General features: G+C 45.6%; 1 protein-coding gene across 1 annotated transcript in view; it reads right to left on the bottom strand.

Annotated features, from left to right (window-relative positions):
- CPA6 (carboxypeptidase A6) overlaps positions 1 to 25,151 on the bottom strand; it is a 134,836-nt gene that overhangs the window by 56,301 nt on the left and 53,384 nt on the right. Inside the window, exon 3 of the mRNA XM_090040115.1 lies at positions 413 to 537. Coding sequence (XP_089896241.1) covers positions 413 to 537 — 125 coding nt within the window. The remainder of the gene's footprint in view (positions 1 to 412; positions 538 to 25,151) is intronic.

Raw genomic sequence — 25,151 nt, forward strand, 5'->3', positions numbered from 1 at the left:
CAGTGTTGATTGGGGACGCCTGACTTCACTGGAACAACTTGGCTCGCACCTAGCATAGAGGGACTACTGATAAGTTGCCAACCCCATGTGGAAATCTTTGTCATTTTGTCTATCTGTTGTTATTATTTACTATTAGCTCTTTAAATTGTACTATTTGTCACATTAACCTTTTTGTTAACTGTTGTATGTTAAGCTATAAGTAAATTTGCCTTTACTTCACTCCCAACTTGCCTCCTCAATCCCGAACCCAGCAACCTAATGGCTGATATGCTCACAGTGTCTAGCCGGCCTGTGACACTCCCTGTCAAACTTATTAAAACACTGTAACAGTACAGAACCTTGTCAAACAAACTTATTGGAATAAACAGATGTGCATTAGAGGATGACTCCAGAAAGTGAAATGTGAACTTACGTGTATTGGATGTTTGCTTGCTGTAGATAGGATAGCAGAACTTGTGAACTGTTCCTTGGTACACGTAGATCTGTGACTGTACCCTCTGAGATGTAGGAGAGACTGCTGGGCTGCCACAGGTCTACCTATAGTGCAGGAACCAACCTGTAATTCATATTTATTCAGTGTAGGTGGGGAAGTGCAGGAGATAGAATGCTTGAAATTATTTTCTACAACATTTTTTTATTGTATATGTGATAAATGGAAATGTTCATGTCTAACACTCCAGCCAACACTGTTTACTTACAGTACTTGAAGAATACCTTGTACTTTTTTGTTTTTAACAAAGCTTTGCTTTCAGTATTAAATATTATTTATCTTTCTGAAGAGGCTAAAGTGAAAAATTTGAAAACTAAATCTGAAACAGTCATTCAAATGAATAGTGCAACTGAGCTGCACAGCTGGGACTTCTTATTATAATTCAATTTATAATTGATTTAGCAATTGTCCTTTAATTCTCCTTTCCTCCCAAATTTTGGGTGTATTTGGATCCAGGATTTTCTTTCTTTTTTCTTTGCATATACCACAGTAGTAACGGTGCTTTCTGGGCAACACAGAGAACCTGGCTCAGGGCGCATCACTATCTTTTATCTACAAAAATCTCAGCACCTGGCAACCATTATTCAAGGGATGTTTAAAACGTGTCACTTTTCTGTATCAGATTTCCTATACATACATTAATTTCCTGTCAAAATCCCTGAGAGTATTGCACATTCTCTCTATATCAGTTTCCCTAAAGGCAGCAGATTTTTTTCCTTTTTTTAATAGGGCAGTAAAAGGAAAGAAAGCTGAAGACAAATGGAAAGTGTTTAAAGTACACTAATATGATGCTTGCAAAGGTCATATAAAAGTTCTGCAATGCCATTTAATAATAAATATGAGAAAGATGCAACAAAAGGTCAATGCAGATTAATAAGGAAACGTAAAATGTAGTCACGGTTAAAGGTGTATATAAAATATTAGGTAGAGAGAACGACTTGGAAAGATTATGAAATGAAAGAGCAAAATGATTTAGAATAGCAAAATTGGAGGTTAGAATGAAAGTTAAGACCAAAATTTTTCAAGTAGATACAAAATAAGAGGATGAAGTGCTGGAACTGGGGATTTTTAAAGAGCCTGACTCCATTTGAGAATTTAAGAACTAGTAAAAGAATACTATTTCTGAAGCCAAATGTGCCAAACCAGATTTTTGTTTCAGCAGCATGAGATCAAATGCAAATAATGGACAATAATGTGGGTGTAAGGACTAATGTAGAGGGGGTAGGGAAGAAAGACATAGGAAATATTTTTTAAAAATAATTAATTAGAATGTCTGAAGATGACTCAGTCTAAACCAGTAAGGGTTAACCATTTTGGCAGAAGTGCCACAAACTAGCCCCACACTGTCTTAAGCATCACTTCAGTCTCCTTCCCTTGCTTGATCTGCTGCTCTGCTTGTTGCTCCACAACCAATCCACTGCTGTTTTCTGCTTCCTGTCCCAGGTTCCATGCCTGATCTGCTGCTCTTCCCCTTGCTCCCTTTGCTGTCTGCTGCCTGTCTCCTCTCTGATATGCAGTGTGATACACAGAGAGGCTGCCTGTACTACTTGTAGCACTCATGCTGCAGGTTGGCCACCATGATCTAAAATAAATTGCGATCCATCCAATAATTTTAGAAAAAAATTATAAAATACTATAAGAAACGAGTTTCCTTTTTTAAAAAGCATAATAGCTACCAACTTACTGAACAGACACTAATGTAATACCTATAAAGAGCTGCTGCGAGTCTATTCTTTGGAAACTAGATGGAATAAATTTGAAAACTACTGTGTACACTTCACCCCCAGGATACAAATTCTTTCAAAGTGTGTGGAAGTTTGAACATTTGAGCTGTTCTGTGCTTTGAAATGTGTTGATCGTGTTATGGTGAAGCACCATAATAAATGCAGAGCAGTGATCTCAACCACAATATCATGGTACCTTGGGGTGCTCTGAAATCTTTTCAAGTGTTAAGGATTGCCACACAATGTTAGCACTGTTAGGTATGCACACTTGATTCACAAGAAGAATCCAGAGATTTAAAATAGGAATCCACAGTGTTAAAAATATTCTGACCTGTGGTGGTCTTTCTGTGTTCTTTGCAACATAAAAACAGATCTATTCTTTTTCTGTAGGAAAAAAACAAGTGAAAACGAAAAGCTGGCATTCTCCAAGGAGTGCCTCAAATCTAAAAAGGTTGAGAACCACTGAAATGTAAAGATATAGTATTTTTACACTCAGCTTCTGCAGATCCAGCAGAGGGAGCACAAGTTAACAAACCTGTTTCCAGAGCTGTACCAAAATCTTTGACAGGAGTTAAGCAATGCAAGCCATCTTAGAGCAGCATGGAGATGAATGCATAGAAAACCCTCACAATACTATTAGAAATAAAACAATTTGAAGATCCATCTTTTTCAAGAAAAAGACTAGCCGAATAGGGCAAAATGAATAAAGTTGGGATAAAATGTCTTTCCCTTCTTAAATGAAATTTTAAATGTAGGAAGATAAATGCTTAAGCTTTTATCACATTAAATAATATCTTAAGATCATTGCAATTAACAATATTGATTTGGTATGAATATTGACCATAAAATGCCTGAATGGTTTCATCCTGTGCTTCATGGAATACAAAGGGAAATTATTGCAAAAGTCTGTGTCTCCATTTATTTTAAAAGCTACAGAATTCTATTTCCATGGCATACAAGCAGCTTTCAGCGTATCTAAACCTCAATGGTCCTTGGTTTCATCATAAACCTTGATTAAAAAAACATAGGGATGCACTCCTATAACAAAGGTTTCATGTTCTGACTTCTGCTCTTTTTTGACTCAGAGCCATTAGTCTGACCAATGTGAAGTTATTTGCTCCTGAACCAGATGTAGAGACAATTGAACGAAATGGTGAAGGAAACCAAAAACTGTTTTACAAAACAGTCTTTGGGTGTCTTTACACATGCTCTGGGAATGGGGGTGGAGGAAGTTTTAATTAGAATGGCTCTGAGAACCACTCTATTTAAAGCACTATGCGGCATCTCACGTGTTTAGCATCCCACACTTCAAAATGGTGGTGGGGCGCTTTAACTAAAGCTTGTTCGACAAGCTTGCTGTAATTTCATAGTTAGCAGGGTCAGAAAGGACCTGAGCAGATCATCAAGTCCGACCCCCAGCCATGGCAGGAAAGAGTACTGGGGTCAAACGACCCCAGCAAGGTGATTGTCTAGCCTTGTCTTAAATATCCTGTCACGGAGCGGGGTCCTAGGGGTGGCCATGATCTCCCCTAGTGCCCCTATCGTGCCAAATTTACTTCAAGCACCCTCAAATCTTGCCCGCCACGTCTTGATCTTAAATATTAAAGGGAGGCTGCCTTTCGACCTCTTGGACACAGTTTTCTCCTGCTGTCACGTGTTTTGTTTTTATAATGGGGTTTCCGTGCACCCCGGCCTTATGGGTGATGCGTGGCTCCAACCACCCCTGTACCATGCCCCAAGCCTCGCTGACGTACCAGACGATGTTTGGTCTGTTTCACTGTCTGCGCCCTACAGGCACTCTGGCTTGTCCTGCAACCTGCGCCCCACAGGCACTGTGGCTTTCCACTGCCTTGCCTCACAGCTGCACCCCACAGGCACTCTGGCTTTCCGCCCCTTTGCTCTAGGACCTCCCATTGCCCCCTTTGCTCTAGGGCTTCCGCAGCCTTGGGGCTCAGGTGGCTGTAGCCATGCCTGGCCCCAAATCTCCTCCTCGGGGTCTTGAACCACCTTCAGGGCTCAGGCAGCCTCGGCCTTACCTGGCCTCTGATTCTCCACTCGCCTTCTTGGGTCTGAGGTCAGTGCACCCCCGAATGCTGCGCCGTCTCTGGCGCTGGGGTCCCCATGCTACCGTGGAGCCCCTATGAGATCTCCTCTAAACCCTAATAGCCTCACCCGGTCCTCTGGTGGTAAACAGTAAACAGAAACTCAAGCCTCTTGGCTACAACATAGATTTGAGCTGCTTGGCTATAACATTAGTCCCTCCACATCCGGGGTGCTCTATCCTTCCCCCAGTCTCAAAGCTGTAGTTGCAGTCAAGCATGTCCTCTTTGTTCAGTCCGGCAGAACTCCTTTCTCTAGGGCTGCTGGCAGGAAACTGCTTGCCTGGCCTCAGCCTGGGAATTATATAGGAGCCAGGCCTTGCCCCTTCCTGTCAGCTGACTTCTACTGGTTGCCCTGGCAACCTACAGCTGGGCTCCTTACTTACTGCTTCATAAGTAGCACGCACCTCAGTGCTCTGCTACACACCTCCCCTCTTTATAGAAGCAGAGCACCGAGGTGCTCTGCGACAGACCCTCAGGGTAGGAGCCAGCACCATTTCGCTTGGAAGTTGGTTCCAGATCCTAGCTGCCCTGACAGTGAAGTAACACCTCCTGATATCTAATCTGAATTTACCCTCTGCCAGCTTGTGACCATTATTTCTAGTCACTCCTGGTAGTGCTCGGGGGAACAGGGACTCCCCCAAAGCCTGCTGGTCCCCTCTGACTAGTTTGTAACAGGCCACTAGATCACTCCTCAGCCATCTCTTGTGAAGGCTGAACAGGTTCAGGTCCTGTATTCTTTCCTTGTAGGGCCTGCCCTGCTGACCCCAGATCATGCGAGTGGCCCTTCTCTGGACCCTCTCCATGCTGTCGACATCCCTCTTGAAGTGCGGCAGTCAGAACTGGACGCAGTACTCCAGCTGTGGCCTGACCAATGCCGCATAGAGGGGGAGGATCACCTCCTTGGATCTGCTTGAGATGCATCTGTGGATGCATGACAAGGTGCGGTTGGCCTTTCTGACTGCATCCCCACACTGCTGGCCCATGTTCATTTTGGCATCAATGATGACTCCAAGATCCTTTTCTGCCTCTGCACTGATGAGAAGGGAGTTCCCCAGCCTGTAGGTATGGTGCTGGTTCTTTCTCCCCAGGTGCATCACCTTGCACTTGTCAGTGTTGAATCCCATCCTATTCTTGTCCGCCCACCCCTGTAACCTGTCTAGATCTGATTGTAGCCTATTCCTTCCTTCTAATGTGCCCACATCCCCCCACATCTTAGTGTCATCAGCAAATTTGAACAGGGTGCTTTTTACCCCATTGTCCCAGTCACTGATGAAGATGTTGAACAGTGCGGGCCCGAGGACTGAGCCCTGTGGAACCCCACTGCCCACGTCCTTCCAGGTTGAGAAGGACCCACCCACCACCACCCTCTGGGTGCGGCCCTCCAGCCAGTTGGCGATCCATTTGACTGTGTGCGTGTCGACATCGCAGTCCTCCATTTTCTTGATGAGAACGGGGTAAGAGATGGTGTCGAAAGCCTTCTGGAAGTCCAGGAAGACTATGTCCACTGCTACCCCTGCATCTAAGGATTTGGTGACCTGGTCGTAGAAGGCCACCAGGTTGGTCTGACAGGATCTGCCTCTAATGAACCCATGTTGGTTGTCCCTAAGCATATGTACCCTGTAGATAGGGTAGCCTATTTACATGTATGACAAGCTTTAGTTAAAGTGCCCCCACTGCCATTTGTAAGTGTGGGATGCTAAATACATGAGATATGGGGGCTTCTGGATCATGCTAATTAGCATGCTACAGCAGACTCAATTAATCTAGTCTGTTCTGATGTGCTGTAATTACAGTGCATTGGAGCAGTGTTACTGCATGTCTATAGGCACCCTTACACTGGTTCCTAAGAGCCAACTGGTATCTTGGTATTCTCCCATGAAGAAGATTGGGAGTCTAAAAACTCAAGACTTTGCAGTTTGCAGGAACTCAACACTTTGCATCAACGCTTGTTGCTTTGTTGATTTGGGGTTTTTTTTGAAATTCCCTCCTCATGTGGGAATAGTTCAGGAACTGCAGGAGTGGCTGGGAGGTCAGCTTCCTAGCTCAAAATATCTAAAATCAAGATAGGCCATGTTCCCACAGAGGCTTTCCCTATTGTCAACATGCCCACTGCAACAGCCATACTGCCTTTGGGCTGACTACATGTAACTATGCAAATACCTTCCCCAGTGTGGATAATGCAAGTGCAAGACTTGAATTCCTACAACTTCAAGCACTAGTAGCAGTGATGCAGTTTATCAGATTAAATGTCTGCTGCTTGGGGAAGAGAAGCACAGCAAAGAGTCTTATTTTCCACGCCTACCCCTAGTTCCCATTCCTGAGGCCTCCCATAGTTTCATGCTTAAATAATGTGGTCTATGGATCTTTGACTGTGAATGGTCACTGCACCTTTTAAGTCTAATGTCACAGTTAGCAGAGTCAAAAGACTTGTCAGCTGGCAGCAGCTGCAGATGGTATTGGATGGAAACTGAATACATGAAAGAAGTGCTTAGCTTATAAACAAAGATACTTTTGTGGAGCCAACAGAAATAATTTTAGTTGTTTATTTTTCCTGCTATTGTGATTCATTAAAAGTCACTGAGTAAATTTCTGTCTCCACTGAAGTCATTGGGACTTTTGCCACTGCCTTCAGCCGGACCAAGATTTAACCTGTGGAGGTTAATTAGCGTACATTTGATGTATAACATTTTAGAGACTTTATTAAGAATCTGCAAAAAGAGTGCCTAGCCAGCACTCCCTTTTCTGCACCTTCCCCAGCCAAGGTCAGCTAGGTTCTGCCATATTCTGCTAACCACCTTGTGAGCATGGAATAATGAGAGGATGCTGGGAGTACGAAAACTATATATTATCAGGGGCTATTGTCAGTATACAGACTTAATTAAGTGCTGAAGGCAATATCTAGATCGGGGTAGACAAAGTACAGGCTATGGCAGATTTCATTTCCCAGCAAAACCTGCCCATGTTGCTCCAGCTGGTCTCCATGGAGACCCCAGGAGTGGTGGGGCCAGGACAGCATGGAGCCAGGGTCTCCATGGAGACTGGCCAGAGTGGTGTTTGCAGGGCATGCTGCTGGTTGAGGAGCTGCTCCAGGGTCAGGGTAGAGCTGTGATCAGGGTAGAGCCCCAGGGTCAGGGTAGAGCCCCAGGGGTGTGCCACTGCTGGCTGGGCCAGTTTCCGTGGAGACCCTACCCCCTTGCTGTCAGGGTCCTGCTTCTCCTGGGGTCTCTATGGAGAATAGCTGGAATGGCACAGGTAGGGGCTGCTGGGAAATGGAGTTTGGCCACTGGCTGAATCCACCCTTTCGCCCACCCCTGATCTAAATGGTGCTGTCCCTGTTAGCCACCCGCCACATTGCCTTTTTAGGGTATTCAGTCATTGAATCCCAAGTTCCTTTGCACTTGAATAGAGCCTAAGCACTGCTCTTCTCAGTCTCTAAATTAATTAATCCTTTAACCTGGACCTACATGAATTATTAAGAGTGGTTCCATGCAAATGCCTCAGATTTCTGTTTCAGCAATCCTGTTTTACAAAGAACATACATGAAGTCCTGTTTCTTCAGTGAAGTAGAAACAAAAACAGCAGGCAGTTTTCTTGGTCATACTTTCCAAGTTTTCCCCTCCAGTTAGTTCTGTACATAAGTGTGATAGAGCAGATATGGTGCTCTGTCTCTTTAAGGGCTGGAGCAGGCAGCCAGCAGGAGCCTGATTAGGGCTGCCATTTTAATGCCCAGCTCTCATGGCTGGGGCAGCAGTTTACTGCCAGCCAGCAAGGGAGAAATATTACCTGGCTGAGCTACTGCTCCAGGAACATCTTGGAGGTAAGGGAAGGGGCTATAGGGATGGCTAGAGGCCTCTGGTCCTAGGCATGACCTAAAACTGCACCCTGCAGGTAGGTAGGCCTGGTGGGACTGCCTGTGGTGGGGCAGTGTCATCTAAATAACAGGACCACTAACCTCTCCAGTTAAAGGCAGATTGGGGTGTCTTAATAACTCTAGCCCCCACTGTCCGGTGGGTAGTGTATGAGCTAACAGGGGGCCAGGCATGCTTGTAGAAGCACCTGAGTACTAAAGGGGTGGAGGACCCTGGTGAGGTGGGCCAGGCACACCATGGGAAGACACCTGAGCCTGAAGAGATGGAGGATCCCAAGCCTTAGTGAGAGGGCGGAAAGTGAGCCCCAGAGGGAGGAGGGGCAAGAATGATATGAAGCCCGGTGAGGGGCTAAGGGCAGAGTCAGCTCGAAGTTTGGATAATCAAGCAGTCGCTGCTCAGATGAGGGCCAAGGAAAGGACCCCGGAGGCTGAGCCAGGGCTACTTAAGAGTGCAAGAACAAGCCTGAAGGCCTATGGGAGCTGCTCAAGGGAGCAGGGCAGCGTGTATTTGGCCCAGAGATGGGCAGAGTGACAGAGACCCCTGTGAGAGGGGGTGGAATGAGTGAGGCCCAAACAGGGAAGTATGTTAGAGGCCATACAAAGGTCTGAGTTTGAACCGACTGCAAGCTAGAGCAGTATAAACAAACAGGATGGTATCTGTGAGTCATGGGACGCGTTTAGAGGTGGTTGGAGCATGCATGTATTACCCTTTAACAGTGGGTGCTCAAGGGCATCCTTCTGCCTAATTAACACCTTAATTAAATTACAACAAGGCATGGCAGGAGAGCAAGGCAGATGGTTTGCCCTTAGACAGGGAGCGGGCCGTTACTGAGATAAGGCTTGGGAGCTTGTCCCTGTCACAACCAAGGAACCTTGTCTTTCTGTTGCCCTTTCTTTTGGCTGGCTTTCTTTTTTAACTTGAACAAACAAACCCTTTCCACCATTCTTAGGGAATGGCCTCAGACCATAAGGCTTGATATCCTGCTACACCTTTTCTCTCTGGCTCATTTGTTGGGTGGTAACTTTTTATTTTCACAGTCACTATATGAAGATTATTTAATTGATCCTTCCATTTAAAAAATATACTTTATAGTGACACTATCAGCTTCTTATGAGGTCTATGATTGTCTGTAGATCAAGGACCTGGTTGATGTTAGTCATTAAAACATTCCAGCATTAACTATACAGGAAACCCTCGCTATTTGCAAGTTTGGCATTCGCGGTTTCAAATATTCGTGAATGCCAAAACTGCATTTTAAATACACTTTACACACTTACAGGAGCTCCCTGGGGACTGCGTTCATGAATGCAGTGCCCTATTCACGGATTTCACCATTTGTGGGTGGTTTTGAGAACATATCCCCTGTGAATGGTGCCGGTTGCCTGTAGTATAATTTCTTACAAGTGTCAGACTAAATTATGTATATAATTCATATATTCTGTAGTATATGAAGGTTTATTATACTTCTGATACAAAATAGGGTTTTTAAAACAGTGATTTGGGCATTGTACTAGAGGTACAAATTCTTTTCTTGTATATAAGACTATTACTGTCTCCAGTTTCATATCTCTTTATGCAGAATATGTCTCCCTCATGTTCAAAATGTACTTTTTTTTTCTTTGACAGCTGTTAAAATGCTCTAGTAAAGATCTTGTTCTGGCACTTCTGGCCTCTGATATGGAAGTTCTTACCAGTATAATACAAACTGTAGTGCTCCTTTATTCTGTTTATCTGTTAGCCTGCATGGTTTGGGACGAAGTCACACACCAAAAAATCAACATCAGAACTTATGTAATACATTGCTAATTAAGCCTTTTTTCATAGTCACTAGTGTTCCCATTTAATATTTTAATCACCAAAGCTTTTGAATACATTACTCACAAGGCAGATGGATATATAAAATGGTGATGAGCAGGACCTTTTAGATTTGCTTATACCTCTGCAAAGAGCCAGTAGTTGAGCATTATCAGTGTCAGTGTTGTGGAGTTGCAAGTGAACAGGTGGCAATTCTCTGTTCTTGTGCAGAGTAAAGACTGAATGATAGGCTATATGTTATGTTTCACTTGTGTAGGTACAGCAGCAGCTATCAATGAGTAAAGGAAGAGTTATTCAGTGTCCATCAGAAAAAGCATAATATATTTTTGGGAAAGGTCAGGTTTGAAGCTGGGTATTAAAAGTATGGAACAAATCAGAAGTGACTTAGATCCAAGTTCTATAGGCACTTGCACAGGTGAGTAACTGTGCATACTAGCAAGCACACAGAAGTTAATGGAGCTGCTCATGAAGGAGGTTGTTCACCTTCGTATATGTTTGCAGTGATCCTGATTAATCAGTGTTATCTCCTACTGCCAATTAACCATGCTGATGGGTTCTGAATGCAATCCTGATCAGTTGTCCTTAGTTGCGGTGAAGAATGTCTTGTTGAATGGCTCAGGGTTTGATGTGAAGAATCTTGAAAGAGACCAGAGAAGGGCCACAGAAATGATTAAGGGCCTGGAGGACAAACCTTATAGCTAGGGACAGGCATTTAAAAAGCCTGAGCCTGAACTGATTCAATCTTTTCAGGTTAGTCTAACCTGGCTAGGCTGAATCAGGTTGTAGCTGCACAGACATACCAGAAATGTAGGCACATGCCTGCAGTGGTTCAGGCTAGAAGCCAGGGGGCATTAGAACAGCTCTCCTTTCCCTTCTACAGTGTTGAGCTGAGTGGGGGGAGCATGGTCAGGCCCTGGAAGTATGCTCTGATTAAGGAGGGATTTCCACCCCTCCTTCTGACCAGCCCAGCAGGGAATCGATAACACAGTGTTTATCACCCCTAACTCAGTGTTTATTACTCCATTAAGAAAACAATAGAAGGACATTACCAGCTATCTGTTGATTCTGCCTTTGTCCTGTCTGCCACAGCATGGAGTGTAGCCAGCATGTGATCAGCTAGCTAATGCTGAGACATGTCTGTGTAAGGCAGAAGGGATGGGGAGACAAGAGGGGAAGCAGGGGGAAGCCAGGCAGATGCCTGCAGTCTCTGCTGAGCTCCAGCCAGGGAGCAGAGGGCAGGGGCTGGTTTGACTCAAATCAATTAAGTCTGATACTACATTCAACCAGGTTTATCTCAAACCAGTTTCAGCTATTTTCAAACTGGTTTATTTGCACTGAACATTTGTTCTGTTACAGTTTAAATGAGTTTCTGATCACTTAAACCAGTTTATGTGTAATGTCTGTCCCTAGCCCATGAGGAAAAACTAAGGGATCTGGGACTCTTCAGCCTGAGGAAGAGAAGACTGAGGGGGGACTTGGTGGCCATCTATATGTATGTAAGGGTGACTATCAGGAGCTGGGAGAAAAACTGTTCACTAGGGTGCCCCAGGGGAGGACAAGGATCAATGGTCATAAACTGTTAGGGGATGGTTTCAGGTTGGATATAAGGAAGAACTTCTTTATGGTAAGGGTGACCAGAATCTGGAATAGACTTCCCAAGGAAGTGTTGCAGTCCTCAACGTTGGAAGTCTTCAAGAAGACTGACACCTTGCTGGGATCATTTGATCTCAGCAGTATTCTTGGCCAGAGCAGGGGGGTTCAACTCAAACTTTCGATGTCCCTTCCAGCCCTAATTTCTATGATTCAGTATCCAAGAAGAATGTCCAAAGACAGTAACAAATATATGTTCATCTGGGGAGAAGTAATCAGTGACATGAATATAGGTTAGTAATCAGCGACATGAATATAGCCTCTGCAGGACATGCTTGGTAATCTGGTGGTAGCAGCAGATGACATAGCTAATTTCTTTAACATATGCCTTGCTTCCATTTTTCTGAGCAGGGATAGGGACATTCCCCCCCACTGGGATTTTGGACAGACCCAGGGGAGGCGCAACCAGGCCTAGGGTCAGTGAGGACCTAGTCCGGAAACTCCTGGAGGGACTAGACATGTTCAAATCAGCAGGTCCTGATGATCTCTACCCCAGAGTGCTTAGGGAATTGGCAGAGGTCATTGCAGGACCCCGGCACAGCTTTATGAACACTCATGGTGCTCTGGTGAGGTGTCAGAGGACTAGAAAAGGGCCAACGTGGTCCCCATTTTCAAAAAAGGGAGGAAAGAGGACCCTGGAAACTATAGGCCCGTTAGTCTTACCTCAGTCCTGGGGAAGCTGTTTGAGAAAATTATCCAGGAGCACATCTGCAAGGGCCCAGCAGGGGCAAGCAACATGAGTTCATTAGAGGCAGGTCCTGTCAGACCAGTCTGGTGGCCTTCTATGACCAGGTCACAAAAGCCATGGATGCAGGTGTCGTTGTGGATGTAGTCTTTTTGGACTTTAGGAAGGCCTTTGACATTGTATCTCACCCCATCCTCATTAAAAAATTAGGCGACTGTGGTGTCAATGCCTGCACAGTCAGATGTGTCACAAATTGGCTGGAGGGCCGCATCCAGAGAGTAGTGGTGGACAGGTCATTTTTGGCCTGGAAGGATGTGGGCAGTGGGGTTCCCCAGGGCTCAGTCCTCGGGCCCGCACTGTTCAATATCTTCATCGGCGATTTGGGTGAGGGGTGAAAAGCATCTTGTTCAAGTTTGCAGATGATACTAAGATGTGGGGAGAAGTGAGCATGCTAGAAGAAAGGGACAGGCTAGAACTGGATCTGGACAGGTTACAGAGGTGGGCAGATGAGACTAGGATGGGTTTCAATACGGACAAGTGCAAGGTGTTGCAACTGGGAAGTAAGAACCAGCAGCATACCTACAGTCTGGGGAACTCCCTTTTTGTCAGCACAGAGGCAGAAAAGGATCTTGGTGTCACTATTGATTCCAAGATGAACATGGGCCGCCAATGTAGGGATGTGGTCAGGAAGGCTAGCCATACCTTGTCGTATTCATAGAAGCATCATGAGATGGCCCAGGGAGGTGATTCTCCCTCTCTATGAGACACTGGTTAGGCTGCAGTTGGAGTACTGCATCCAGTTCTGGGTGCCGAACTTCAGGAGGGGATGGATAGCATAAGAGGGTCCAGAGGAGGGCCACTCACATGATCAGGGGCAGCAGGGAAGGCCCTATGAAGAGAGGCTACAGGACCTGAACCTGTTCAGCCTCCACAAAAGAATGCTGAGAAGATCTGGTGGCTGCCTATAAACTTGCCCGGGGGGACCAGCAGGCAATGGGAGAGTCCCTGTTCGCCCGAGCACTAGTGGGGTAACAAGGAACAACAGCCATAAGTTGACTGAGAGTGGATTCAGGCTACATATCAGGAGGCACTACTTCACAGTCCAGGTGGCTAGGAGCTAGAACCAACTTCCAAGGGAAGTGGTGCTCATCCCTACCTTGGGGGTCTTCAAAAGGAGGTTAGACAAGCCACCTAGCCGGGGTCATTTGACCCCAGCATCCTTTCCTGCCCATGGCAGGGGGTCGGACTTGATGATCTGCTTAGTCCTTTCCGACTCCACCAACTATGAAACTATATGTATGATGGGCTTCAGGGCTTCCATAAAGCTCTGCAGGATAACTATATGGAACAAGGTACAGGCGACCCCCGCCATTTGCGGGGGATACATTCTCGTATCCCCCGTGAATGGCAAAATCTGCGAATAAGGCACTGTGTTCATGAGCGCTGTTTGCCTTCATGAACCCAGTGCCCCTCGTGGCTGGGGGCATGGCTGCTCTGGCAGTGTCAGGAGCCGGGTGGTGGCGGTGGGAGCCCAGTGGCAGCAAGTACAGAGCTCCTGGGGAGCTCCTTTAAGTGTATTTAAAAAGTGGGTTCAGCATTCATGAATATTTGAAACCGCGAATGCTGAACCTGTGAATAGTAAGGGTTTCCTGTAATCAGTAGTTGTTTTGTTTTGTTTTGTTTTTTTAATAAATGCTGTACACTAGGACTACAGTATGTGAGCAGCTGTTGTAAGAGTAAGAAAATAGAAAGGGATTCAGGTATGACTTCAAGACCCAGTCTCTTTGTCCCTTCCACTGCTCAAAGAGGCTTCTGTCTGCACCTGTGCAGTTTTGTAAAAGTACTAGAGAATCTAGATGATGCAATTCTGCATGTTACACCAGAATTGCTCATGAAACAGCAGCTGTTGTGCTCATTTTACAAGTGCAACCAACTTTTATTTGATAAAGAAACAGCTTGGAAGTCACTGACATTGACCCTGAAGTTTTGAATGAGAGGTTCTGAAGTAGAGAGTTTATAAAAGAAGGTCTGAGAAACTAAGCCTCAATTGTCTGTGAACTATTTTGTATGTGGCATTTGTTCCAGTCAGTTAAGTCAAATGGATTTAAACCATGAAATGGTCATAAATCAACAGGATCCTCAAATTATCTTCTGGACAAAAGCCGGTGGCAATGGACAATCATTTTGAGAGGTATAGATGCAGATGAGTTATAGGAGGAGGACAAGTTATGACACAGGCTTTGCATTCATGAACTTTTGTCCATTATGTTGATGCTGTCACACGCATCTTTATGAGTTTGTTAGTGATTGTATTTCTGGCTAAATGAGTAAGATCAGGGATACTTTCAAGAGAAACTAAAGACAGTGGTAATAATAAATTCAGATCATCAGTGCTGAAAAAGTGCAAGTAAGTCCCATGTGTGGTTTTTTAAAGTTTTTTTTGAGGTTTAATCCCTCTCCCTCTCTCCCTCTCCCATCTCTGAATTGAAAAATCAAAAGCCTGGCTTAACAAAGGTTCTAACAAACAACTTACTCAGAATTCTTTCATTATCTGAAAACTGACAGACATGAGACTGTGACTAATAGGGACAGGCCCCGGTGGACCTGAAGTACTTTAGGTCTGTGTATGGAAGATTCACCCATCTTCCACAGAATATTGTCTGTTTCTTGACTTCAGATTTGTCTTCTTTGAATATGTTCTAAAATGGGTCATGGTCTGAATAAATAATGCATTGCTTGGCTTTGCTTTTAGAAAGCTGACTGGTGACTGAATAGCCAAGTCACTGCCCCCACAGGTACTTGCACATATGTGAGGAGCCTGCTTCGACATGCTGGAAATTCAGTGCATCGGAGCAGATTCCACTAATCGAGTCTGCTGGAGCATGTAAATTGATGTGCTCTGGCAGCCTCCCATGACACATGTATCAGTAGCGCAATGCACCTCCATGCTGAAAAAATGGCAGCGATGTGGTTTGAGGTAAAACACGTTCGATGTGCTTTAGTTCAAAGTGCACTGCTGCCATTTTCTCAGTGCAGAGGCATGCTGTGCCGCTGATACGTGTGTTCCTGACATGACATCAGGCACTTTTAATTAGCGTGGCTTGCTAAGTAAAAGTGCCCAGCACTATGTCAGGTACATGTGTAAAAATGCTCTGATCAGAGAACAGAATGGAAGGTATTGAACTGAAGCCAGACCTGCTAAGGTGGTCACAGTATACTGCAAAAGATTGCAGCCTAAAAGGGCGCACAGTCTGTAGGGATTGAGGATCCACTGGCTTTTGTTTTGAAACAGGTGATGGCTGGAGGACATGTAATACCCTCAAGGAAACTATGAATGAGTCTGACAGGTGGTGAACCTGAGAACTGTGACAAATTTGGTGGCAGTTTTTTTGGGACCTACTAACTGCAGTGAACTTCTAGTAAGCGCCAGGAGTAGAGAAAGACAAAGCAAGTTCTTTGCGAGAGGGAGAAAAAGAAGAGGGGATAAAAAGGGTCTGTCTTTCTGGGGAAAAATAGCAAAAGGTGAAGAGGAAAAGAAGTTATGCACAGCTAAAGAAACAAGTCTGTAGAATTATGTGAGATGCCGGTAACAAAAGCATAACTAGTTTTACTTTACTGTGAGATCTAGAAGTGTAATTTTATAGGTGTAAAAAACATCAGTAGAGAACAATCAAGAAAGATCTTGGGGCATTTATACACATACCTTTTCATCCCATGACGTGCTGGCAACTGGCAGGTTGGAGCAGATTTGATTAACTGAGTCTGCTCCGCACGCAAGCTGATGTGCACTGTGCTGTGGCGCTTGCAGTTGTATAAGTAGCAAAATGCCTGTCAGTGTGCAGAAAATGGCACCATTTTAGTTCAAAAGCTCACCGCCACCATTTTCTGTGCACTGATGCGCATTTGCCACTTACACAATTGCAAGCACCACAGCACAAGCTTGGTGACTATTTCCTTGGTGTAAATGGGGAAATGACCAGTGGAGGCAGCAGCCTGTTTAACACAGGGCAGAGTCTCTACTTTGGTCATTAGGTCAAAGTGTTGTTAGAAGAGAAGTATGGTGGTGGAGGTGGGGGCCTGAGGGAGAAGACAGAGGCTGATTTTAGAAATGGAATACTTACAGACTGAAATTATCAGTGCCAGCCCAAAAATAAACACTGCCAATGTGAGCTACAGCAGAAAGAAAAGGAGTGCCAGCATGAGACCAGAGTGGAGAGATAGCCCCAGTAGCTCTGATCTGCTACTAAACTGACAGCCAAAGCATGTCAGGGGAAGCTTCAGGAGTTCAGAAAATTGGGAATACAGATTATGCTGATATTGACATAAATTAGGAATTGTAGTTCAAAATTTGTGGCTGGTTCACCATTACTGTGAGTAGTTTGCCATTTTTACTGCATGTTAAATTTCCTGAATGTTTGCTGTGTTACAATTTATTGCCCAATTAAAATGCTAATCGTTTCATAAATGTAACATCTGAAAAGAGCCATACAGACTTATTCTAGCCACCTCCATCTGGACCCTTGGCATGAGGGAGGGGAAAGGAAGGTGGTCAGGAATGACCCAAGACACAGCTCTTTACAGAGCATGAGCATGGAGGACCACAATCCCTTATCTCTAACCCTTTCTGGTGTAAAGAGCACTGCAGATCTTACTCAGTAACAAAAGTTAGAGCAGCAGATGATCTACTCTAATTCTTAGGACCGAGTGAGCAGGGATAGGAGTGGAGGTAATCTCTCTACTGCTTCAGTTACATCTGAGTTACAGTTTAGTTGCATATGAGTATAGTCAGAGGAAATGGCAAACTGGAATCATTACATTTAGGTCTTCCTTGGTCTCACCTTCTGAATGGTTTTATTGTCAGCAGATACAGTAAAAGAAATATTGTGGAGAATCTGTAGCTAGCAAATTTTGAAATGTAAAGGTAACTAGTTTCACTCTGAGTGGTGGAGCAGGAAAATGGTATGTTCCCCACACATCCAATTGAAGCTATCCAACAATGTGTTAATGTACAATGGTGATTGATCACAATGAATTGCTGGCAAAGGTGTTGCAGACCAAAACTAATTTGTGAAAATTACTCCGTGATTATGATTAATGTGACCTGCCCATAGGACAGTTTGTTAGCAGAAAGTTAAAATATGTGGAATGAATGATTCATTATGCATTACTCAGAGCAGTCAGGCCTTTGCATTATGGTAGGTTGTGTGAGGCCCAATCAGGTTGTAAGGATATGGGTGGAGTGCTGTCTAGAGCCACATTGCCTCCTAACTGAAGTGATAGTGTCCTATCATTGGAAAGATCACCTGCCACACTTTTTATGTTATGGGAGATATATCTGGACACCCTTGGGAGACAGTAGAGGTTGGTCCTAGGCTCAGGAAGCTGGTGGCTCTTCACAGGGCTCCATCATCCTCATCCCCTGGCCTCACCATACCTGATGTTCTGGGCATTGTTACTTGCCTCTGAGGCCAATATTCCTGCTTTCGTCTGAAGGACTTTCAACTGGAGTCTTTGGTTCAGTGGTTGCTTGCTCCATTCTTCCCTGCTCGGGACCCAAGACTGCTAACCCTTACTTCAGGTCCCCCATTTCCCTCCCAGGACTGGGACTGACTTTCTCCTTTCCACCCCCACTCTCAGTGAGTAATTTCATCTGTGCGTTGATTCTTCCTCTAGCTCTCCAGAGCGGTTCTCTTCACTCACCATTACTTGACTCACTGGCTGAATTACCTCCTCAGTCCCCCCACCGATCCTCTTCATTGGATCAAATCTCCACTTGGTTCCTACCAGGTAAGTTGGGAGACCAGAGTTCTTCCTCTGGCTCTGGGGTCAGTCCTCTCCCCTTGCCTGTCCTTGGTTCTTCTCCTCACTGCTCCTGCGCTTTCTCTCCCCCCTGGATGCCTCCTTGGCATCCCTTAAATCCTCTTTTCCTCAGCTGGGTCTGCCATGGCAGCCTCTCATTCATTGCCCATCTGCTTCTTCTTTTCCTCTCTGGTGCAGTTTTTTCCTTTCCTTTGATCACACCATTCTCCTCTTCCCGGGTTTGAACCCCAGTGGTTGGATTTGCTGTGGCAGACTTTGATCCGCTGTGGTCCCAACTGGCTCCTCTGATCTTTTGGAGCATGGTGTCTTTCTTATCCAGGCTCGCCATGGCTTCCCTTGCTTGTTCTTTTTGTTTCCCCTTTATTCTCTCCATGGCAGGGTGTTTCAGGCACCCTGTTACACAGGTTCAGACACTTTTCAAAAAGGCAGACCTTGCTTCAAGTTGCTTCAGATGCCCATTGTGGAATTCTGGGGCCACCTGTACTGTAGTAGCAGCTCGTGTGGACATTAGGTATGGCTAGCAGTGTATCTATGGAGCTTAACATGGATTTTTGAATATTTGCCCAGCTTCTTGGATGGGTTTTGCTATATGCGGTGTGTTCCATGCTTTTGTGCCTGCACTGCTGCTACTAGCACCCAAACTATGTAGTAGAGACATACCATATGACATTTTGGGTGCTGACAGATGTGGGGAAGAAAGAAAATGTGCTTCATCAGAAGCAGCAGCATGTTAGTTCAACCCAGCTCTGCAGCATCTATATAGATTGAGCGCTTTACTGGGGCTTTTTCGCATTTTTATCTAATAGCTGATTCAATCAGCTATTAGATAAAAGTGTCAAAAAAGCTCTGCTGAAGTGCCCAATCTATACAGAAGTTGGGTGAGTCATGTCCAGTTAATGCAATTCCTCTTTGGGCATGTGCTAGGCTCAATGCAGGGGCACATGGAGTTTAAAGTAGCCTTTTTTTATGCCTGAAAGCAAACTTCAATAATAAATAAGCCATTCCCTTCCCACTACCACAAGCACTTGCATACAACAAATTCCAAGAGTATCCCACTTAGAATGCTTAGTTTAGGTCAGTGGTGCCCAAACTTTTTGCCTCATGGGCTGGATGGGGAGTGCCCAATCCATCTGCAGATGGGATCTGGCTGTGGACCTCATTTGGCACATGGGCAGGTACAGCAGTGGCCTGATCCAGCCACACAGGATAGAAGGGCATAGCGTGGTCCTGACCCAACTGCATGGGTATTAATCAATTGATATTGTCACATGGGGGAGAATGTGGTTTAATCCTGACCTAGCCACATGGGGCTTGGGAATTTGGCAGCAGGGGAAGGGTGTCAGTATTAAGTGCTACTGCTCCTCTGCTGCCAAATTGCCCAACCTATGGGGGGCCCTGCAGGCTGGATGCTATGGCTCCATAGTTCAGAGGCTAAGCGCTCTTGGTTTTGGCATACGTAAGCAGCATCCAAGAAAGGATTCTTTCTTCAGGTTTCTTTTCCCAAACTGCAACCTATTCATCCTAATCCTAAAAATCTTCTGTTGGAAGCTGCTCTGAATTGAAGGTTTATAATTCTACAGCAGACAAAGTGTATATGTTCCAGTACTAGCTTCTTTCTCCCTTTTAAAATACATTAAGTGAGGTACCCCACTGCCCAGCTTTCTACTATCAAGTGTGCCAGTCCTTTCAGCTTGTACAGGCTTTTTTTTTTCTTTTCTATCTGTGTTGTTCTTAAACTGGGTAAATAAATCTGTCAGTTAAACCTCTCTCCTCTAGTGCCTGAGTAATATAGCATGCTTAGGAGCAGTAGAAGTGACCTTCTAGTTTAGTTTAGGCCAGAAAAAGCAGGAGAAACTCTAAAATATGCTGTTTACTTAGGAAAACTCACCCAGTAAAAAACAGTGATTAAATAAATAAAAAAAAGATGCCAGAAGGGTACTATGCTATCTGAAAACTCATCTATGTCTATAACAACCATATCGTTGGTCCAATAAAAGATATCACCCACAAGAATTCTTGCCTTTTGCATATATTCTGGGCCATGATGACAACATCACCTCAATACTACTAAAGAAGAAAGAGTTTGTCCTGCTCCTGCTTGCTCTTGCCTCTGTCTAATCAGTGGATCATAAAAGAAGGGGAAGATTTGCATTTGTTTCACCTTCACGTACAAGTTCCTTTGTGATGACTGGCTGAGATTGAAGGACAGTGCTTTGTGACAGAACAACTTGAGAAATCTTCTCTGACCTCTTAAGCTTGAGCAAATGTACTCAGTATATTGCAAACATTCAGCTCAGAGGGGAGAGGTGTCTTTCTTTGATTCTACAGACTGTAAAGGGCAGGTCAAATGATATGTGGAAGGGACATGTTGAGCACAGACTTTAGAGAGAGGGGAATTAAATAAACAACATAAAATGCACCTAGCTATAAGCTCAGATTCTCAGGGTCACCAGAGCTCCACTACTGCCACATCAGGGTGGTATAAGACAAATGAGGCTTTTAAATTACCTGTTCATACTTCATCCCCAGCCCCCAAAGCAGTTGGGGATTCACTGATTTCCTGATACTACTTAGTTTTTCTTCATTCCAGTTATGACTCTCTCGTTTCAGAGCGTACCTGCTACCAACTAATATTTCAGGTGCCAACAGAGCAGTATAGAGCCTAGAGGATCTCTATACTGCTCGATACAGTGGTCAAAATCATTTAGGATCTGGGTTCAGACCTGGATTCAGCTCTGTTTTACCAGATTTTCTGTGTGACACTGGTATTTTGCCCTTCTGGGCCTTCATTTCCCAGATGTAAAATAGGAAGCACAGTGTAAGGAGAGATACATTACTGTGATGCATCCAGGTGCTACACAGATGGAAATTCAGAAGTAGCCAAACTGGAGTTGAGTCTTTGTCATGCAGGGGGAAATCCTTGACTGACCCTTTAGGGCAGCTTCATAATATGTTTTCGGCTAGGTACAGAAATTACACACAAACTGGTATAAATGACTGGAATCTGGTCTAAACCTGTAACAGAACAGAACTTCAGTGAATATAGACAGGTTTCAAACTGGTGGAACCTGGTTTAAGATAGAGCTGGATTGATGTAGTATCAGATGTAATCAGTTTAGGTTAGACTGGTCTATCAAACTTCTGTTTCAGGTTCCCTCTCAGCTCAACTTAGGTTGCAGTCCCCCAGCATCCCAGCATATTTTGCAACCCCCTCGCTGACCACTTTCATTGCAGGGTGGGCAGGTTAGCTTCTGCCAGTGCTCCTCTGCTCCAGCCAACCCCATCTCTGGGCTGCCACAGAGTGGAGGTAGCAAAGCCTCTGCTCCCTCACCTGCATTCTGCTTGAACCTGTGAGCCCAGTGGGGCAGTGGGGGGAGAGGTGGGGGAAAAAGAGCTTCTTCTGCCTCTGTCACAGCCCTCCTGATATGGGGTCTGCCAAACTGGGTTTTCCCTGCCCCAGCCTCGCTGCTGAGCCCTGTCCCCTGTGAGTCACTGCCTCTGACCCGTGGTGGGGTGGGGAAGGAGCCCCTGGTTCCCACCCCCCTGACCAGGGGTCTGCAGAGCTGTGGGGAGCCCTGTGCCGTGAGGGATTCTGCTCTCCCCACTTGGCCAGGCCAGGTGCTCAGTTCTGCCTTCTGCTGGGCAGGTGTAAGGGAACCACCACTGGGCAGACCCCATCTTGGGGGGGGCTGGGGACTAGATCAGGGGGCTCCTTCCCCTCCCCTGTGCAGATCAGAGGCAGAGACTCACCAGGAGTGGAGCTGAGGAGCTAGCCCATGAGTGGGGGTGGAAACTACCACAGCATGGGGCTCCCTACAGCTGGGCAGATCCTGGCTTGGGGGAGCCCAGGGCCAGGGCAAGGGAAATTTCCTGTGGCATGGGGCTCCATTTCTCGCCACCCCCTGGGAGCAGGGGGGACAGCAGGGGATTGGGAGCATGTGCTAGGCAGCCAATCAGGGATGGCCCTGCTTAGCTAGGCTCAGCTGGGTTTGGTACTGCTTGGCAGGCTGGGAGGCCAGCGGGAGCATCCCTCCCTACCTTCTGACCTGGGCCAGTGCAGGCATTTGCTTGTTTTCCCCAACTGAAGAGTGAATACGAGTTATGTTCATTATCAGTCCAATCTATGCAGTTTAGAGAAACATGCGAAGATTTAATTGATTCTGCCCCATGCTTTTTGACTATCTGTACTTAGCCTTTGTGTGAAAGTATTAGCCAGACTCTGTCCCTGAGTTTGCAGTGACTTTGGGATCCATTCAGAGCTTTCAAATTGTTCATATTTTAGTCTTCCAGTAGAACTATTTGTAACAGGATTTTCCAAAATCCATCTCTACTCGTACTGAAGGCAGAGGGAACAGAGTTAGGTTGGCATTGGGCATATCTCATAAAGCACACTTGCACGTCTGAGTCTTAATACACCTCATAGCAGAGTGAAGTCTGTGATCCTCATTTAATTGTGTCTCTAACTTTAAACACAAGCCTAAATATCTCAGTGAAGCACTGGAATTCTATTTTGGCTCATCAATCTTGGTGGGTGGTGGGGAGTATTGCAATCTAAAACAGATCAAATCAATTGTTGGCTTCTGAAATCATATTTTTGAAAAGGTTTTGTTCTTGAAATAGCTGAAATGTATACATTGAATCACCTTAGTAAAATAGCTTATTATATATAATACTGAAATACTTGGGCAAAATAGCAATGTAGCTATTTTGTGGTTATTTAGTTAGAAACATGTTGATTCTTGAAAGGATTCTGAGTTCTGTCACACTGGTTCCAGGTTTATTTGTTTTTTCCCCTTGAGGAATGGAGGATGAGAGTAATATGATCAGGGGATATAAATTTACAACCCAAACCAAAAAGCATTTGGAATAGATGCCTCTTAGAACACTTCAGGGTTTTTTAGTCTAAAATGTAATAATCAAAGACTCTCTGGAGCCTAGAAGAAAAAACAAAAAAACCCATAATTAATTTTTACAATACTGCTATAACCTACAGATTTTGTGTTTTGTGTGTCATTCACTGCACTGATGGATTTGTAGAGCTGTGAATACGTCAGTGTTTTTTTCCCCTGGAATTTTCAATTGTTACATTAATTACAATTTCTTTTTCTTAGTGTCCTGTCATAAGATCATATTTAAAATTAGAGAGCAAGAATACATATTCTGTCTCACTGAGGTAGATTTGCCCTTCTTCTTAGAACATATGTGACCTGCATTTTGCATATTGGCTTCTATTCTACCCAGGAGAGCACACATTACACCAGCAAACTCTCCCTATGCCTGAAGCAGGGTGATTGAGCCTGAAAACTTGCAGAGAACAATTTTTCCAACTATTTAGTTCGTCTAATAAAAGATACCACATCTATCCAGAGAACCATGTCTGTATATGCGTATGCATGCCTGCTTGAATAGTAGGATGGGGGAGGGCATGAAGTGATGCTGAACAATAAAGCTAAGTACAGACTTTCAGAAGGACCCTGGCAGAAAGTGCTCTAACTATCGCACTTTATGTAAAACGATATGTGTGTTCCAACCAAACAGACTTGTGCTGTTTAATTAGGGGGGCAGGGCTTGGCACTTGCCTACACTGGCCAAGGCCAGCAGATGGGGGGTGCTCCTGTACACCTCCCAGGAGGATGCCAGAGCAGCCCACCCCCCAGTCCCACTCCCTGCCCCCCAGCTGGGGACTGTCAGGAGCAGCTCAGGGGGTGAGGAGAAGGAAGCCCTCTCTACCAGCCCCACCCCTCAGACCCTAGCCAGCAAATGGTGGGGGGGGGGCCTTCATGATGGGGGCTCCCTTGTAGCAGCAGCAGCAGCAGCAGCAGCACAATTTCCCTGCACTACTTTTCACTACACTGGGAACTCCAGCACTGGGAAGGCTGGAAAAGAAGCTGGGGGCACGGGGGGAAGGTGGAGGGGGCTGGCCTAGCCCCAAGCAAAATTTGAGCTAGGAAGCCTGGGGTGGCTTGCTCAGCAGGGGTGCTTTTTTCCACTCCAGCTGCATCCAGTAGTGGCAGTGCAAGTACCCTGAGCCACTTTTTGACACGCTGGGAACTCTGGTAGGGGATGTGGGGGCAGAAAAGGAGCCTGCCTGCTGGGCAGCCCCTCCCCCCACACCATCTTCCTGGCTCAGGTCTTGCTGGGGGGCTAGGCTGGGCTCCACTGTGGCAGGGCAGGCTCCTTTTCCACCCCATCCACTGCCAGAGTTCCTGGCACAGTGAAAAGTGGTGCAGGAACTTGTGCTGTCACTGCTGGCTGGAGCTGGGGAAAAGAGTCCCCTTGTCAGCTAGGCCTCCCTGACCTCCCAGCTTGGGTCTTGCTGGGGGTCAGGCTGGGTCCCCACATGGCAGGGGGCTCCTTTCCCCCAGCTGCAGCTCAGTGGCAGTGCGAGTTCCCAGAACTGCTTTTCTCTGTGCTGGGAATTCTGTTGGGGGGTGCAAAAGGAGCGCCCCCTGTGGTGTAGGTGCTTATGGCTTGGTGGCTTGGATCTTGTGGGGCTGGGATTGGTTCCTAATGCAGTGAAAAGTAGCACAGGAAACTCATGCAGCCACTGCTGACTGCAGCTAGGGGAAAGCTCTCACCCCCCCAAAGGCGAGGCTGCAGTGTGGCTACGGCAGCTGTGAGGACAGAAAACTCCGTTCCCACCCAAAGGCCAGGCTGTGGCTTACAGATAGCTGGGATCAGAGGCTATCACTGGCTCAGGTTAGTGACAGCTGAGAGGGTGAGGCCAAACTGGCACAAGCAGACCAGACAAGCTCTGCCTGAGGCAAGCCTGCTGCCCTGTGAGAGGCCCCGGGCATACCAGTGAATGTGACCTAGCTTAACGTATAATAGATGTGGCATAGACATTCAGAAAAGCACTTTAATCTAAAACACTTTAGTCTAATAGCACATCTATTGAGGGTTAACTTAGGAGTGTTATCTGACATTTTTAAAGAGCTTTAAGTGCCATGAATGTCTGTTCTGTTATGGGTTTACAGCACTTTGTGTGTGCTTAAT

Source organism: Crocodylus siamensis, chromosome 3 (genome assembly GCF_052110815.1).
Source record: "Crocodylus siamensis isolate JL-2025a chromosome 3, ASM5211081v1, whole genome shotgun sequence".
In the NCBI taxonomy this organism is placed as follows: Eukaryota; Metazoa; Chordata; order Crocodylia; family Crocodylidae; genus Crocodylus; species Crocodylus siamensis.